The sequence below is a fragment of the Erpetoichthys calabaricus genome, chromosome 14 (assembly GCF_900747795.2).
Source record: "Erpetoichthys calabaricus chromosome 14, fErpCal1.3, whole genome shotgun sequence".
NCBI classification, from domain to species: Eukaryota; Metazoa; Chordata; class Cladistia; order Polypteriformes; family Polypteridae; genus Erpetoichthys; species Erpetoichthys calabaricus.
Window position 1 is genome coordinate 110,370,128 of NC_041407.2, and position 17,250 is coordinate 110,387,377.

Below are 17,250 nucleotides of genomic sequence, written 5' to 3' on the forward strand. Positions count from 1 at the left end.
AAGACAAATACAATCAAGAAGGGGGCCGACCTTGTCACCGGGGTCCCAGTACGGGAAGCTGTCACTGGACAGACAGGACAGCAGCTGCTCCTGCACCTCTGGAGAGTGCGGCTGGGACAGGCTGCTCAAGAAGAAGTCTGCACAAAGAGAAATCACCATTAGGACCCACCTGGAGTGGAGTGCCACCTGGGAAGACCCCAGAGACGACGCTGCGACCCTCACCTCGCTCCAGCTGCTGCAGCTCCTGCGCCGAGTCGGTGTAGCTTCGCCCCTGGCAGTGGATTTTGGGATCGCTCACCGGCCACACGGTAAGGGAGGAGAGTGCCTGTGGTGATTCGGTGACAAACTCCTCGTCCCCCGTCCTATAGGGCATGTGGCCCTCTGGCTCCTGCTCCCTGCTGTCTTTGACCGACTCGAGAGCCTGGCTATCTCCCACCTCCGACTTTGGGGGGTCTGCTGCAGGGCCTGCTGGTTCCTGATAAGGTCCATGCAATGGGCTCCTCAACCCACCTACTGTAAAGTGCAAGAAGACACACAAACATGACGTCGGAGTGTCACTCAACATCAAACCAGCGTAAAGTGCTAGGACTTGCCATCTCTCAGGGCCTCCGTGACCTTCGCCAACAGTTCGCCGGCCGAAGCCCTCTTTGTCGGGTCCTTCTCTAGTCCCGCTCTGATGACATCAGCAGTGCTGGAGCTGCAGCTGGGGGGAATTTCCTTCACGGGTGGGGGCTCGTTAGCAATCTACAGAGACGGGATGACACAAGAATGTCAGCGTTTCAAGTGAATAAAGGAGACTGCCCTCTATGGTGTGGAGGCCACTTGACACGTCTGCACTGGTCGCGAGGACCGTGGGACAATAATGACATCAGACGTGGCGCTGAATGGCTCGTCCACAGACTTATTTCTAAACTACGCACCGGTGCCGATGCACTGCCATGTATGCAAAATGGTGAACATCGAGGAGAGGTGGGCTACACGGGTGACTAAATAGGACGTCATCAAAGGCGCGCAATAATATTTGAAGTACAGGGTGAGCCAAAATGAAGTCCCCCATCTCTCAAGGTCATTGTGCCAGTGGGTTGGAGTGGGTGGGGGGGTACTTTGATAGGCGATCCCTTGTAGTTTGCAGTCGGTCCGGTGCGCACCGTGCTTTCGCTCTCGAAACGTTCTTCAAAAACAGCGAATCCATCATCACTACGCAACGCGCCTTCTGAACGCACTTGAGCCTTCCTCCTAACGGTGACGTCCCAAATCGGAAAACAATTCTAAATTCAGACAAACGGGTACAACATTGAGGAGAAAATCTCCAGGCCATCATCGGACTTTACTAACGCCTGAAAACATCTAAGCTGGAAGGGCATCCATTTTGCAGTCTGCTAGATGTTCAGCGCGCGTCTGCCTCGGCATTTCCAATGCGTCTTTGAGGACCGTAATCTCCATTCATACAAAATGATGGCAGTGCAGGAACTCGCCGAGAGAGACACAGAGTTGTGTGCCAACATTCAGCAAACCGTTCGAGATGCCATCGTCATGTGATATCAGCGACGAGCCACATCTCCATTTGAATGGTTGCATAAATAAGCAAAACTTTCACTACTGGGCTGAAACCGACCCTCGTGAACTTCATCAGAGACCCCCACACAGTCAGTGTGTTACAGTTTGGTGCGCCACTGTAGGACCTTATTTTTTAAGGAGGGGGGAGCAACGGTCACCGTCACCTCAGAACGTTCCATTGAAATGCTAGAGAACTGGAAGAAATGGATGTGGTGGATGCCTGGAGTGAAAGCGCGGAGATCCATGTAAGTTTTCCAGGGAAGCAGATCTCCCAGCGCGGCGATGTCGGGTGGTCTTCGCGTTCGCCTGATCTCGCTCCGTGCGATTTCTAACTCAAGCCGAAGGTCTACACACACCGACCTCAAAGCCTCGAAGCCCTCAAGGACGCTATTCCCCTTGAAATGGCCAAACGAGTCACGGGAGCGTTCAGAAATCGTCTCGAAGACTGCATCGCTAATGACGCCCACCGCCTTGAAGGCGTCATTTTTAAAACACAGTGAAAAAAAAAATTGATTTTGTACCCCCTTTCTTATGTCGTAATGAAATGTATTTGATCTTGTAGCGTTTTTGTAGAATACACATTTGAAATGTGGTGGCACTTCTTTTTGGCTCACCCTGTACATCTGTTTACCGTGAAGGTCGCCCACTCACGAGACTACTATACTCGCCTTCCCTTTGCCACTTTTGGTTAAGGGGTCTGATGTGCCAGCTCCATTTTTCCTCCTAAAGCCTGTAGTAACTGGCACAGCTCTCCTTCCATCCATCTCACCTGCTCTGCTGTGACATTCTTAGGTAGGACACTTTGACCAAACACTGTCACCTACTGACTAGGAGGGCCACAACGAGTGCATGCGTGTTTTGGTGGCTGACTGTGTGCCCAGGCTCAGGCTTTACTCAGCACGTGACCAGGTCAGGGGGCTCAGGTACACAGAAGGGGACTTTCAAGGGTGACAGAGGTCATCATGGTCTTTATGTCTGCACTTTTGCTGATTTTTCTTTCCTTTTCCATAAAGAGTTGTGCTCACAACATCAGAGACGTGGAACTGGCCCCCTATTTTTGATCAACAGCCTCACCTTGAGCACCAGTGGATGCTTGTAATAACGTGTCCAAGGGTGGCAGCCATTCAACATATGAAGCATCATGCAGCAGCTGCTCCACACGTCAGCCTTGGCGCTACAGGCCTCTCCGTTCACCAGCTCAGGGGCCATGTGCGTCTCGGTGCCCTGCAGGTCCTCCCCTGTGCAGACACAGAAAATGGAATATTAGCAGAGATCAAGGTGTTCAGGTCATTAGAAAAGCCAAACCAAGTGTGCACTATGGGGCACATCTCAGAGAAACTACACAGTCCAGCTGCCTCAGAGTGAAGGCCAGGGCTGTCTGCTCACACACGTGGACACTGGCACCTCAGGCCGTCCATTTCCCACATAGACAGGCCCACATTTACTTCCCTATTACTGTTTTTGGTCTGCATGACTTAACCTTTGGTGTCTTTTTAATGTTTCAGTGTCACATAAGGGGTCTGACCTGTTGGAGGCCCCGGGCTAAAGCCATTGGCATCAAGCTTCACCGAGTGGCCAAAGTCACAGAGGGCAGCCTTCTGTCCATCTGATGAGAGCAACACGTTGTCTGCTGCAGATAGAGAGAGAGGTGAACGTCATCAGCGGTGACGTCGAGCCATTCAAACAGTAGCCTCCAGTGGAGAAGCTCCACAGGTACAGTAAATGGATGCCACAGCAGAGGTGGTCCTACCTTTGATATCCTTGTGAAGGATCCGACGTTTCTGCAGGTGCTCCAGCGCCTCTAAAACCTGCTCCTGGTAAAACAGCGCACGGTCCTCAGGGAGTCGGCCATTGTCTTTAATGAGCCTGGCAAGGGAGCCACCTTGATAGAGAACACAGAGAGCATGACGCCACCACAAATGTCTTGGTGTCCTACACTAGAATTAAGGCTATGGAGATGTATTGCTCTTCTTCATGTTAATTGCTCCCCTCATTCACTTCCTAGTCTAAGCCACTCTTGTTCCTCAGTTAGTCACGTGCCATTACAAAGAGATCCTGACTTGACCACCACCCTTTCTTTCACACCTCCTCTATACAGTAGTGTGGCTAGTAAGGCGGTTGCCCAAACTTCCTAGTATCACCCGTCTAACCGCTCACCTTTTCTCGGCGTCCCTACCTGAGATGTGCTCCATGAAGAGAGTGACAAAGGAGTCCTCCCTCACAGCTCCAAAGAGCTGGACGATCCGAGGGGAGCTCAGAGCACTCCACGAGCTGACCTCCTCCCAGCGGAATCTGTCCAGGGATATCTAGAAAAGGCAAAACCAGACGGGAAAAAATGGCAGATTAGGGGATGCAAACATCTGCCTCGTTGGTGAAACAGGAACCAACTGAGGAAATGACAGCATAGATGCCACACCATTTCTGAGGCCACTTGGGATGTACTGAGGGTCAGCCAACAAGGTGGCAACCGAGAGCCGACTGTTTCGGATGCCCACATATTTCAAAACAAAGGTTTTCATGTTTCGCTACACAGCCAGACAAAGAACAAAGCCACCAAACCCAGCCATGCAAGTTAACTGGACATGGCTGACAAAGCCTAATGTGAAACAGAAGAGTGCCAAAGGGGTGGGCGGGTCATGGCCACTCCTTTCTCAAACTTGACTTATAGAACTTGCCTCTTCATCACCCAGTGAGGTTTACCTTCTTTGCTGCAAATTCAAAGACAGAGCTTTGGTCTCTGCAGTGGTACACTTCCCCAAAGGCACCGTTCTGCAGGTGGCGGCAGATCTTGTACTCCTTGTTCTCTCTGTACTCCGAGTCCACCGGAGTCAGATCCTGTTAAGAAAATGAGATCGTTTATGGGGCAGGAGCCAGAAGACGTGGAACAATGTTTGTCTACCACCATCTTCAGGGTCAAATGGGCCTGGGTACAGTGCAGTGCTGCTCATTGACCTTAAGAGGGAGACACAGCAATCCAGGCTGGCAGCCACTCAACCTCGAGAGCACAAAGCCCTGCAGCTCTCACCTCATGAAGGAGGACTCCCTCGTTGCAGCCCTCCTTTGGCAAGCTCTCCTCACTCTTCACCTTCTGGAAGAAGGGGCCGATATGCTGGGCTTCCCCGAGACTCACATGACCCCGCAGTGCTGCGACCGCCAACTGCTGGACTTCCATACTCTCGGACGAGGTGGAGGAAGAGGAGGAGGCTGGAAGACAGCTGCTCTCCTCACTAAACAACTTTAGGCTGTGCAGCCTGTTGCGAAACATAAGCCAGTTCCAGGGCTCAGAGATTAAGTAGGGCAGCTTGCTACCCGAGTCCCTGTAAGAGTCCTGTGTGTCCCGGATGGGTATCCCTGGCTCCATGGCTGGTAAGCCAGGCACCTCAGTCTCCTGTATCCCCAGACTCTGCGAGTAAGATCCACTGGATTCAGTCTCATCCTCCTACAGAAAGACAGGGGAAGTGGAGAGACACTTGAGATCAGCTGCAGACGCTTGTCACTCTTGAACAGGCAGGGGGCGCTACAGGAGGAGGAGAAGTCAGGACAGAAGGAAAAAATACCTGCACTTGGACCGGCACTGGGGCACAGCTCTCCTGCTCTGGGTGCCCAGAGGACTGGCTCTCTCTTCGGCATCTCCGGCGCTCCCACTTTCGCTGTTTCCTCCGTTTGCGGCGTGGTCGGCAGGACACGGACTCTACTGCCTGGGTCAGTGAGGCTCCTCTGCTGGACATGTGGACCACATTGTTCTGATCAGATCTGTGAAAGGAAGAGACAGCAAAGCATCAGCAGAGGGCAGAGAGTTTCAACAACTGAATCATGTTCGCCACATGGAGGAGGAGGTTGGCAGCAGGCTCTGATTGCAGCGCATTGCCACACCCACCACCTGGACTGAGATCCGAGTGCAGCTGTGCAACGGGTGACACCTAAGATGGTCGCTGGGGTGCCAATCCTGCCACCAACCCCCAAGTTTTCCCTGCAAGTTGGAGGGCCTGCTTGCAGGATGCAGATTAGCGTCACACCCAGGACGGAGCAATTGCAGGGTAAGGGCCTTCCTTGTTCAGGGGCCCAACGGAGTGGAGTCACTTCTGGCATTTATGAGATTCGAACCAGCAACTTCCCCCCATCGATGGCGCAGATCCCTAGCCTCAGAGCCACCACTCCGCCTCAAGAATGAAATCAAATGACCTTCTTTTAATAATGTCACAATTTGCTCCACGTCCACAAGTGAAATGTGTCTGGAAGTAAAGACAGAACTACGGGAAAGGGGACTGAGAACTTCAGGTGCTGCCGAGGCCTTTTCTGCTCTACTTTCAATGATGGACCACAGCAGTATATCATACAGTGCATGTCTCAGATCACAAAGGTTACCCAGAAGACTAGAGACCAGCACTTCAGGTGTCACCATCCCATCGAGAAGAATGTGGTGAGCCATAGGAAATGACAACTCAAAATTCTTTCTTTAGGAGGAAAGATCTCTGTCTGAGACGCTGCCCCAGACATCCCAGAAGTTACCTTAAAGTGCCCGAAGGTGACTATTAAAGTAAGAGACCCCCCATTCTGCTCACCATTCTCGCTCATAAACACGCCAGCATGTCTGGTTTCCAAACCATATGTGGGCATTTAGAATCTGCTCACTGAGCGCCCCCTGTGGTCACAATCTGCACACCCGTTGGATCTGAAGAACAGCTATGCAAATATAATCAGGTAGTGAGCCACCTCATCATGTCCAGTCTAAGGAATAATAACGGAGGTGACAGTGTGCTCCTCAGTTAGGTGTATATTCTCTAAAGGACATCTGTCTCCTTCACAAGAGAGGGGCTTTATGGGTAAGAAGGCACACTTGACAACATGGCAGGTGAACTGAAACACCACCACCGGCTTCCCATCGGACTCTCAACACAGCAACAGGACTATGAAGTGGAGGTGGGTTTAATAAATAACAAGGGACACACATGTGGGTGCAGATGAAGAGAAACCCGCAGCGGTGCTCACCTGAAGCAGTTTGGAGAGCAGATGATGGGTCCTTTGGAGCAGGTGGGGCTGAACTCTTGTTTTCCTTCATCTGCACAAAGCAAACAGCAGGAGGATATTAGAGACCACCACACAACCCACACAACAATAGGCAAGAGTTTTAGCAACACCCCGATGGTCCCAGGCAGCAGTCTTACCTCTCGTGTTAGGAAAAACCTGGCACTGGTCACTCCATACTGGCCACCATACATGCCTGGAGACCACGCTAAGGGTGCATCACGCAATGGCAAAGGGGGCAGGTGCCAGAATCACAGAGGTAGGCCCCTCTCTGCCAGCCCAGCAAGGGCACAGGGTCAAATTAAAATCGGGGGTCATTCATCATAAGGAAGGACCAGAGAAATGGTGGGCTGACTGTAAGTATGGGATTGGATCAGCACCCAAACTATAAAATTGTGAATTTCCCCTGGGGGATTAATGAAGTATCTATCTATCTATCTAAAAATCACAAGCTGGTCCTTCATAAAAGTAGAGCCCTGCCACACTGAAGGATAATCGGGGGCTACAAGAAATAAAGAGAAGCTTCTCCTCAGGTGCTGCTGCTCCCTCATGTTAACGGAAGGGACCCCCAAGTCTAGCCAGATGAGTGGGTAGATTTAAGCTAAATTAAGATTGCCATATCTGAGGCTGCGTCCCACCTTGATGGATAAACTGGTCAGAAAACAAATGGACGGATTGCTCTTTGTATTATGGGGTTCTTGCAGGACCGCTTTACATGTTCTGATCAATGGAAGTGTCAGAGAACGTCAGTCTCTCAAGGGGCATGATGGGAGACAGGAGACAAACCCCCCCACCCCCACCCCCCCCCCCCAGAACAAACAGCAGACACTCACATTCGGCCTGGGCGATGACGGACACGCAGCACTTCTCGGGGGCTTTGTCCACTTGATTGGCAGTGCCTTCTGTGATGGCCTTGGCTAAGGCAGGGTAGTCCGACAGGCTGGTGACAATTTCTTTTTCTGGCACTTCCGCTGCACCGTATTTACCACCAGTTTTGCAGTCCCCCAGGTGGTGAAATTCCAGTTCCTTCTTGGAGGACAGAAAGGGGGTGGTGGAGGAGTACATGGTGGTTTGTCTCAGGACCGCCATCTTGGAGCAGCTGTGAACCTGTAATGAAGCAAAACCAATGGAAAAAAATAAGTGAATAAGAAAGCCTGCTGTGGTAATGCATGCAACCCTGTAACCCCCCACTTTAAGTATCCGAGTCCTCACTCCGCTGAGCTGTGTCACTTGAGTGTGGGGGACGCACTACAAAAACACCTCAGCAATGCCTGGCACTGGTCAGGTAAGGTGTTGCCACTTTGGTAAGAAAATGATTCAAAGCCACCCACCGCTAAGGACTAAAAAATGGACCCCATCTTCAGCCACACAATACACACACACAGACATACGTGAGTGAAGCAATCGAAGTTTCATGCAGTGCAAGTCAACTTCGATGCCATGGCAGGGCACCATGCCCAACAGGAGAGAGCTACGGCACACAAACAGTTTGCTTTGTGCGATGGCACGCTTCACATACTGTGCCCTGCTCGACTTCCGCATGCACACCTCCAAACCTGGGCCGGTCCCACCCATCTGGGATTTCCCAAAGTTCCAAATTGGTTGCCAAGCAACGGATGCCCAACCTAATCAATCACAACAAATTCAACAGTAGCGCCACATTTCACTTCACTATGGCGGATGAGCACAGCCCTGGTAAAGAGGCACCTCAAAATGCAAAGACCCCCCCATAAAGCGATGATCGCCTCATTGTAGCTCCCAATGTCAGGCTTTTAAATTGTACAGCGCAGCACACGACCTCGTCCTTCACCGTTTTTGACGTTCTCCGAGGGTCACACGTGGAGGCAGCAGTGGGATTTGAGCCTGCAATTCCTCCCTGCGGTCAGCAGGCTCACTGGCCGACTTTGTAGACTCAATCGTTCGTGGGGATTCACTTATCTGCTATTATAAAAGTTTAACTCCGTTCACGACAGCCGTGGTGTACTTGAGGCCAAGCGGAGCAGAAAAAAAAGAAAAAGAAATTCTGAGGGGACTACCACTCAGCAGACCACCAAAACAGGAGGTCCAGATTACAGTTTGTGAAAAAGGAGCCAGCAGAATTCTGGGAAAGGATCGTGTGGACAGACGAGACAAAAATGAACCTCATCAGAGTGACGACGAGAGCAAAGTGTGGGGAGCAAAAAGGAACTGCCCAAGATCCCAAGCAGACCACCTCATCTGTTAAACATGGCGGTGCTAGGGGCGTTATGGAATGGGCATATATGGTTGGCACACTTCTTCTCTTCACTGATGACGGACCTGCTGACTGACGGCAGTGGTACAATGAAGACTAAGGCGTGTAGAAACATCTGATCTGCTCGAGTTCCAGTAGAAGCCTTCAAACTCACAGGACGGCACTTCGTCCTACGACAAGATGATGATCCAGATGTGCTGCCGAGGCCACACAGGAGTCTCTCAAGGCTCAAAAATGGAAAATTCTTAAGATGACCAAGCCAGTCTCTCAATTTAAATCCAACTGAGCAGGCCTTCCATGTGCTGAAGAGAAAACGTGAGGGGACAAGCCCCCCCAAAACAAGCAGGAGCTGAATTTGGCAAAACATCACCAGAGAAGATCCTCAGCACCTGGTGACGTCTATGAGTGGCAGACTTCAAGTGACATGTGACAAAGAACTAAATATGATGGCTTTAATGGACTGGCCACTGCTGTGTCACATACATACATCATGGTGTCCTGAAATGTCAGGACTGCGTGGAAAAAGTGTCATGTGACCAAAATGTCTGCAAATCAGATTGAGCAAAATGTCTGGGGCTCATCTGAAAGGATCGACGGGTGTCTAACCTGGCACTGTGAGGCGGGTATGGTGTGATGGGAACGGGGTCTTGCAATTGTACCCTACGAATAACAAATGTCCAGTAAGTGTGAGCCATTTAGCTTGCATGGATGAAGTCCCCTCCCTCTGTACACTCCGTCATTGGATGGCTTTGTGAGGTCCTTCGATTGGCCCCCCTGCAGTCACTCGTGGCACGTGGCAGACCACATAGAAGATGAGGTAAAAGTCGTAACGAGTTTTCTGCAGGTGATCCTTCCGCAGGTTCATTATTGACCCCCCCAAGAGTGGGGACCCTCCTGACCTCCTGGTCCAGACCACCTCTGGGTGGTGGGGAACACTGGGCATCCTTTCTCGATCCCGTGAGACCTGCCCACTCGTCGCTTGCAAGCTGGAACAGCCACAATGCGCCCCCTACCTCTCGGTGGGGGTCCAGGCACCTACCTGTCTGCTTCATTGACGTCATTTAATGACTTCAATATTGAGGCCCCTCTTGTGTCACCGTGTCCCGATAATATTTCATGCTCTTTTTCTGATACGTTTATCACAGTTCAACGACGGCAGTGCAGCGTAGTGACAATGAAAGTGTTCTGCCAAGTGCTGCTGAGGGCAAACGTGTTCTGATGAGTTTACTCGATTTTTCGGTACACAAAATGCATTTATGGCAACAGGTAGCAAAAGCGGGTAAGGAATGGGCTCCACTGGAACCTAACCCCACTGTTTCTATAACATTAATGCATCGTATTTTTAGGGGGTGATTTCAGTAATGGATTCCAAGAATTGACGGTAAATCGACCTGAACGTGGGTCTTGGTGGTGTAACAAAATGCGTATTAAAACTACAGTGCTGTGTCCAGAAATCCAGCAGGCAACTGTCCTCGAAATCCGAGACTCCCCCAGGGTACCACCTGTCTTCACACTCGTACCCCGTGGCGGTCCTTCCGCTCAATGCGCAGACATCTTGCTGGCGTGCACTGCTGAGACGCCGTCAGCTGTGACATTTCAGGCCCTCTCCAGGTTTCGCTCTGCCTCGGTGACTCACACTCGCTTCCTCATTTCGCCGGTGGGGCTTCATACAAACGGCTCTTTGACAGACGCCTTTCGATTTCAGCTTAAAACTTGGGTCGGGTGTCAGAGGGAAGGTCACACAAGGTCTAAGTCCACCCGGTGACCCCCTAAGCCCTGCCACACATTGGCTCTCTGGACAAGCAGGACACCTTTGGGAAGAACAACCTGCTCAAAAGGGTCCCATTGTACACATCACTGCCCCCCAGACCGAGCAGACAATCCCTGAGAAGAAGACCCACACAGACAGGCTGGACCCCTCAGATACAACTAATGGCGGTGGACTGACGTCTGTAGAGTCACAGGCCACACTTCTTAGACGCTCCTCATAAAACATCTAAAATGTGACCACCTGGACATTCTCTCGGCCCACTCAGAGACTTTTAACAGGCTGTCTCAATCAGACGTGCCAGAGACCTTTAAAAGGACAAACTCTTTAAGATGGTAAGTGACAGCCTACCCTACCCGGACCCCAATCTGACCAGGCTGGCTTCTTATTCAAGGGGAAATCTCTTAAACAGACTGCAGCCGCTGGCGTTCACTCTTACCAATGCCTCGTGGCGGGTGATAGAATGACAGGTCCTGAAATTTTTGGGGTGCCAACAAGATTGTCCCTTTTATTGTCCGTGGACAACAAAATCAAAACAAAAAATGAAAATTAGCCTGGTAAGCAGGAATTCAACCACAGAAGCCGTCCGCCAGGTAGCACTGGCCAGTAATGGCACCTCCATCCAGGACGCCTGCCATTTTATGGAAATGCAGCTGTCCATGCCTCTTGGCTTTGCAGATGGATATCCAGAAGGTCTGACCGTGTATGCAGCACAAGTCCTGGTCCGGGCTTTGGTCTCGTCCCGTCAGGACTACTGCAACTCTCTGCTGGTAGAAGCACACTGGCATGTGTCACCAGGCCACCGCAGATGATTCAAAACACAGCGCCATGTTTGGTGTTTGACCAGCCGAGGTGGGCACAAGTCACTCCTCGCATCAGATCACCACACTGGGCTTCCTGTAGCAGCGCATATTCAGTTCAAACCCTTGATGCTCGCCCCCAGAGTAGTCAGCGTGACAGCACTTGTGAGGTCCTGTGCTCCTTCTTAGCCGCTTGGGTCTGGTGATGAACAACATTTGGTGATGCCACCTCCACGTGGTATCAAAATCACAAACCAGCTGGCTGGTGGAATAAGCTGCCCAAGTCCATTTGAACTGGTGACCCCTTCAAAGTATTTAGGAAAGCGATTGAAGGCCCTCTCGTTTGGTGAATTTCTGTCTAACTGGTGTTAGCTGTTTGGTTTTGTAATCAAGAAACTGTAACTCGCTTGTGTCTCGTTCTGAGCTCCTCACCCGTGGTGACCAACTTTGTGCAGCTTGCGTGAAGACGGCACCTGAGCTGCGTACGCATCGAAAATCTACTCAGTGAGACAATGAAAGGCGTCATTTTGCTTCACTTCTCATTCACCTTAGCGAAAATATGTGTTAGTCTGACTGTCTGTCTAGTTGCCATGTCTCCATTATTCGAACAGATGGCGCATGACAAATATCTCCACTAATAAATGCATTGAGTTTGTCATTCCAACAGATGGCATGTCACAAACATTAACACTGCTTTTACGAATCCCACACCAAATGGCATATATCAGAGATATATATACATTGCATTTGTCATTCCAACAGATGGTGCATGGCAAATATTTCTACTAATAACATGCATTGCCTTTGTCATTCTAACAGATGGCGCATGACAAATATTTCTACTAATAAAATGCATTGCGTTTGTCATTCCAACAGATGGCACATGACAAATATTTCTACTAATAAAATGCATTGCATTTGTCATTCCAACAGATGGCGCACGACAAATATCTCTACTAATGAAATGCATTGCATTTGTCATTCCAACAGATGGTGCATGGCAAATATAAAATGCATTGCCTTTGTCATTCCAACAGATGGCGCATGACAAATATTTCTACTAATAAAATGCATTGCGTTTGTCATTCCAACAGATGGTGCATGACAAATATTTCTACTAATGAAATGCATTGCATTTGTCATTCCAACAGATGGCGCATGACAAATATCTCTACTAATGAAATGCATTGCATTTGTCATTCCAACAGATGGCGCATGACAAATATCTCTACTAATGAAATGCATTGCATTTGTCATTCCAACAGATGGTGCATGGCAAATATAAAATGCATTGCCTTTGTCATTCCAAAAGATGGCGCATGACAAATATTTCTACTGATAAAATGCATTGCGTTTGTCATTCCAACAGATGGCGCATGACAAATATTTCTACTAATAAAATGCATTGCATTTGTCATTCCAACAGATGGCGCATGACAAATATCTCTACTAATAAAATGCATTGCATTTGTCATTTCAACAGATGGCGCATGACAAATATCTCTACTAATAAAAAAACATTAACACTGCTTTTACGAATCCCACACCAAATGGCATATAGTAGAGGTAATATGCATTGCATTTGTCATTCCAACAGATGGTGCATGACAAAGCCGGAATGGCAGCCTGCTTGAGGGTCAAAGTCCAGCACCGCTGCCCAGAATGTGTGCCAGGGTCCTGGGTGACATCATTTAGAGGTCACATCCTGCTGTAAATGGTGCACCACTTTCAGCTGAATTATTACCCCCCTTTTCTTATGACACCCACTGCACCCCCAGCCTACCTGGAAAGGGGTCTCTCTTTGAATTGCCATTCCCAAGGATCCTTCCATTTTTTTAATATTATTATTTTTGGGAATTTTTTCTTGTCTTCTTAGAGACTCTGGGCTGGGGGGAGGCTGTTAAAGCCCATTGCAGCCCTCCTTGTGAGATTGTGGGCTATACAAAAATAAACTACATTGTAGGTATGGCATGGCATGCTTGGCGCATACTGAATGATGAGCAGCCCAACCACTAGCAGAATGGCCAGACTCTTAAGTGGGCTGCTGTCAGGGCTGCTGTCAGGGCTACATCAAAGTGTGTCAGCACTCCAAACCTGCCAACCGTTACGACAACAGGCCGCCCACAGCACAGGGCACCACGCCACCCCTCTGGAGTGACTCACCTGCCAGAGACAATAGCCACTTGTGTCTGTAACATGAGATAACAAAGGGGGACTTTTTTTTTTTTTAAATTGGATAAATTCTGATAAGACGATGCACTGAATCGACTCACCAAGTTTTAAGAACAAGAGCGACAATCAACCGCCCCCAAACCGCAGCTTCCCTAAACAAGGGCACCAAAGGGCGACGGAGGCACTCAAGTGGTTCCAGGTGCCTCAAAGGAGAAGTAGCCAAAAAAAAAACAAAATAAGAAACACAAAGCCAGCAGGTCCCATGGTGCCCACCCACACGCATAGGGGTGACATTTCCTTCCCACCACTTTTAACTGCCCACCTTACCAATTCATTCTGTTCTGTGGAGGCCTGGCAGAATCCTCGATGGCTGACCCAAATGATGCCCGCAAATCCGTACAGACTGTCGTACACTAGAGAGTTCCTAAGCACAATGGTCACAAAAAGACTCAAACAACAAAAAGGTCAAACCCCAGCTAGACACAAAAGGGCAAATGTAAAATCTTTATAAATAAAAAGTTTTATTTTTCTGAAGCTCTGAGTTCAGACAGCACAAAGGCAACTAAAGGGCAGAGCAGAACACACAATTCAGTAGGTGAAGTCAAAAAAACCGAGCAAGGGTTCAAAATGCAGGACAAGAAATCAAATCTCAGCAACAGGCACACCAACGCCCCGACACCACAAGTGCAGTCAATGAACCGCAAAGGACTGTGGACTTTCAAAAGGGCTCGGAGCACATATCTCCTTCTCAGATAGCTGTGCACCGTGGAATTGGAACTGCATGTCTATGGACCCCTTTAAAAAAAGACCGGGGGGGTAGCACTTAACTGCACCCAGTTGATCTCTGGGTAGAAATGAAGAGTGGTGCCTGCTGCAAGATGGGTGGGAATACAATCCTCGCCCTACTATTCCCTGAGGCCGCATTGGGCCCCCCAAGACAGCAGCTGGTGGAGTTTTATTGTGGAATAATAATAATAATTCATTACATTTATATAGCGCTTTTCTCAGTACTCAAAGCGCTATCCACACAGGGAGGAACCGGGAAGCGAACCCACAATCTTCCATAGTCTCCTTACTGCAAAGCAGCAGCACTACCACTGCGCCACCTGTGAGGATCCCACCAAGGGACACCCAGCCAGTTCAGGCAATGAAAGAACGCAGAGAACATGACCACAATTATGAACCTGTGGTACAAGAAATCAAATCTCAGCAACAGGCACACCAACTCCCCGACATCACAAGCGCAGTCAATGAACCGCAAAGGACTGTGGGCTTTCAAAAGGGCTGGGAGTACAGATCTCCATCTCAGATAGCTGTGCACCATGGAACTGGAACTGTATGTCTATGGACCCCTTTAAACAAAGACTGGGGGGGGTCAGCACTTAACTGCACCCAGCTGATCTCTGGGTAGAAACACAGAGTGGCACATGCTGTCCGCCCCAACTCGGACTCAAGTCTCAGGGCAGTGCAAGATGGGAATACAAACCTTTACCCTACTATTCCCCGAGACCAACATGGGACCCACAAGACAGCAGCTGGTGGGACACCCAGCCAGTTCAGGCAATGAAAGAACGCAGAGAACATGACCACAATTATGAGCCTGTGGTACAAGAAATCAAAGTTAAGCAACAGGAACACAAACTCCCCAACACCACAAACACATTCAATGAACCGCAAAGGACTGGCTTCATAGTGCTAAGGGCAGGACAGTGATGGGCAGGTGGTTCCCGTCTTTAGGGGACACAGAGAAACTAAACGACCAGCAATACGAAGAGAAGCAAAAGCATCAAAGGAAATAAGCATTGCTCTGAACCTCAACCATGGGGGGGTGGGGGTGGGGATATCCCTGAATGAAACACGATGCAGACCACTGCCCGTTTTTGTTGTAGCGTTCTCTCTGAAAGGCACCATACAGGCGGACAGCACCAGGGAGCTGCAGGTCCATAAACACACTCCTGTGCGAGTCAAACCACTCATCATAAAAGGCACTAGAAAGCCCGATCGAGGCCTTTGACGCCTACAGAGGGCGCCACAGAGCCAATTCGTTCAGATTCTCTACAGCAAGTGTAAACCTCTGCACAGACACTGTCCACCCATATGGCGCCTTCTCACAGTAAAGAGAAGCGTCAGGGCAGCTGCTGCTCCTCGTCACTGGAGTTCATTAAGGAGTCCCCTCCTGCTGAACTGTTCAACACCACACTGAAGACGCCTTTCTGTTCTCTCGCTCTTCGTCACCTTCAGTGATATCGATGGCTCCCTCCTCTTAGTCATTTGTTTGCTTTCAGTTTGCTTGCCGGCTGCATTGTGTTTTATTGTATTGTATTCTGTTTATTCTGTTTAGTGGTGGCTCCGAGGCTGGGGATCTGCACTGGCAATCAGAAGGTTGCTGGTTTGAATCCCGTAAAAGGGACTCTGCTCTGTTGGGCCCTTGAGCAAGGAACGTAACCTGCAATCGCTGAGCGCTTTGAGTAGTGAGAAAAGCGCTATATAAATGCAAAGAATTATTATTTGTGTTTTGTCATATGTTTTGATGTAAAGCACTTTGGCTACAGCATTACTCTAAATACAATGACAGTGGCACCACCCGCATGACCGTCACCTTTTATGACACAGGGCCTGCCATTTACTCAAAGGGCTTTATGAAATGTAGCAAAGCTCTCTGCTTCACAGTCCATTGAGGTATAAAGTGGTCCCAGTGCAGAAAACCATGGGGGCGCTTACTTGTCCCCGGCTCAAACGGCTTCCACTCCCAGCTTTAAGTCTTGTCAGCTTTCCTTTGACCCCCCCCCCCCCCCCAGGTCATCTCCTGTGTCAGTGACCACCAACTCCACCCACCTGCAGCGCAGGCCTGAGGTGACATGTCCCCCTGCAGCTGTCGCTGTACGTTTCCAGCCTACCAGCGACCGAGCCCAACGCGTGCCACAGCTCTGCCTGCCCGGTGTAGGCTTACTGCTCCAAATTCTTTCCTGCTCACTCATTATCCGGGGGCTGAGGAGCAGTCAGCCGGCACAGGGGGTCCCATCGAGCCACTCTGGTACAGCATATCGAGATTTCACAGCACTGCACTATGTGAATTTCCCCTTGGGATTAATAAAGTATCTATCTATTTTTCTATCTATAATATAGCGCCTTGGACCGGGGGCTCTTAATGAGAAAGGACTCCCAGAAATGGACAGCAGTCTGGAGAACACGCCAGCCCTGGTTGGTCTTATGGCATTGATTTGTGACAAAAGGCACATGTGACAACCTGACCAACTAGCGGAGTCTCTCAGGAGTAACCACCATGAACCCCAAAGCCACAATGACTGAGCAAATGGGGGTCTACACCGCGGTCAGCATCACGGGTGTAAGACGCAAGTTCATCAAGCCCCCATCAAACACATCAAATTTAATTCAGCAAATAAAACCAGACGAAGCAGGCAAAGTTCAAAGTTTCTCTGTCACCAGCTGGCCCACCAAACTTGGGAGGATATCTGGGCAGCACTGTGACCTCCGGCCATCAAGCAGAAATTTCAAAAAAGTGGCACACACCCCCATCCTTAAACCACATCTGTCCCTGCTGCTGAACCTCGGCCCTCTCCCTTGACCCCACCAAGCCCCCCAACCCAGTGTGTCTAGCGCTCCCACCCCTCTGACACATGTGCAGCTCACTCACCGAAGCGTCTCGTCCGACAACAGAAGGAATTCACAAAGTG

At 49.9% G+C, this 17,250-nt stretch overlaps 1 protein-coding gene across 1 annotated transcript in view; it reads right to left on the reverse strand.

Annotated features, from left to right (window-relative positions):
- map3k14a (mitogen-activated protein kinase kinase kinase 14a) overlaps window positions 1-17,250 on the reverse strand; it is a 35,357-nt gene that overhangs the window by 919 nt on the left and 17,188 nt on the right. The window contains 12 exon segments of the mRNA XM_051918891.1: window positions 31-137; window positions 223-591; window positions 594-744; window positions 2,632-2,795; window positions 3,083-3,187; window positions 3,308-3,439; window positions 3,734-3,863; window positions 4,258-4,392; window positions 4,583-4,996; window positions 5,115-5,310; window positions 6,547-6,616; window positions 7,416-7,689. Of these exon segments, the coding sequence (XP_051774851.1) occupies window positions 31-137; window positions 223-591; window positions 594-744; window positions 2,632-2,795; window positions 3,083-3,187; window positions 3,308-3,439; window positions 3,734-3,863; window positions 4,258-4,392; window positions 4,583-4,996; window positions 5,115-5,310; window positions 6,547-6,616; window positions 7,416-7,671 (2,229 nt within the window). The 5' untranslated portion in view covers window positions 7,672-7,689.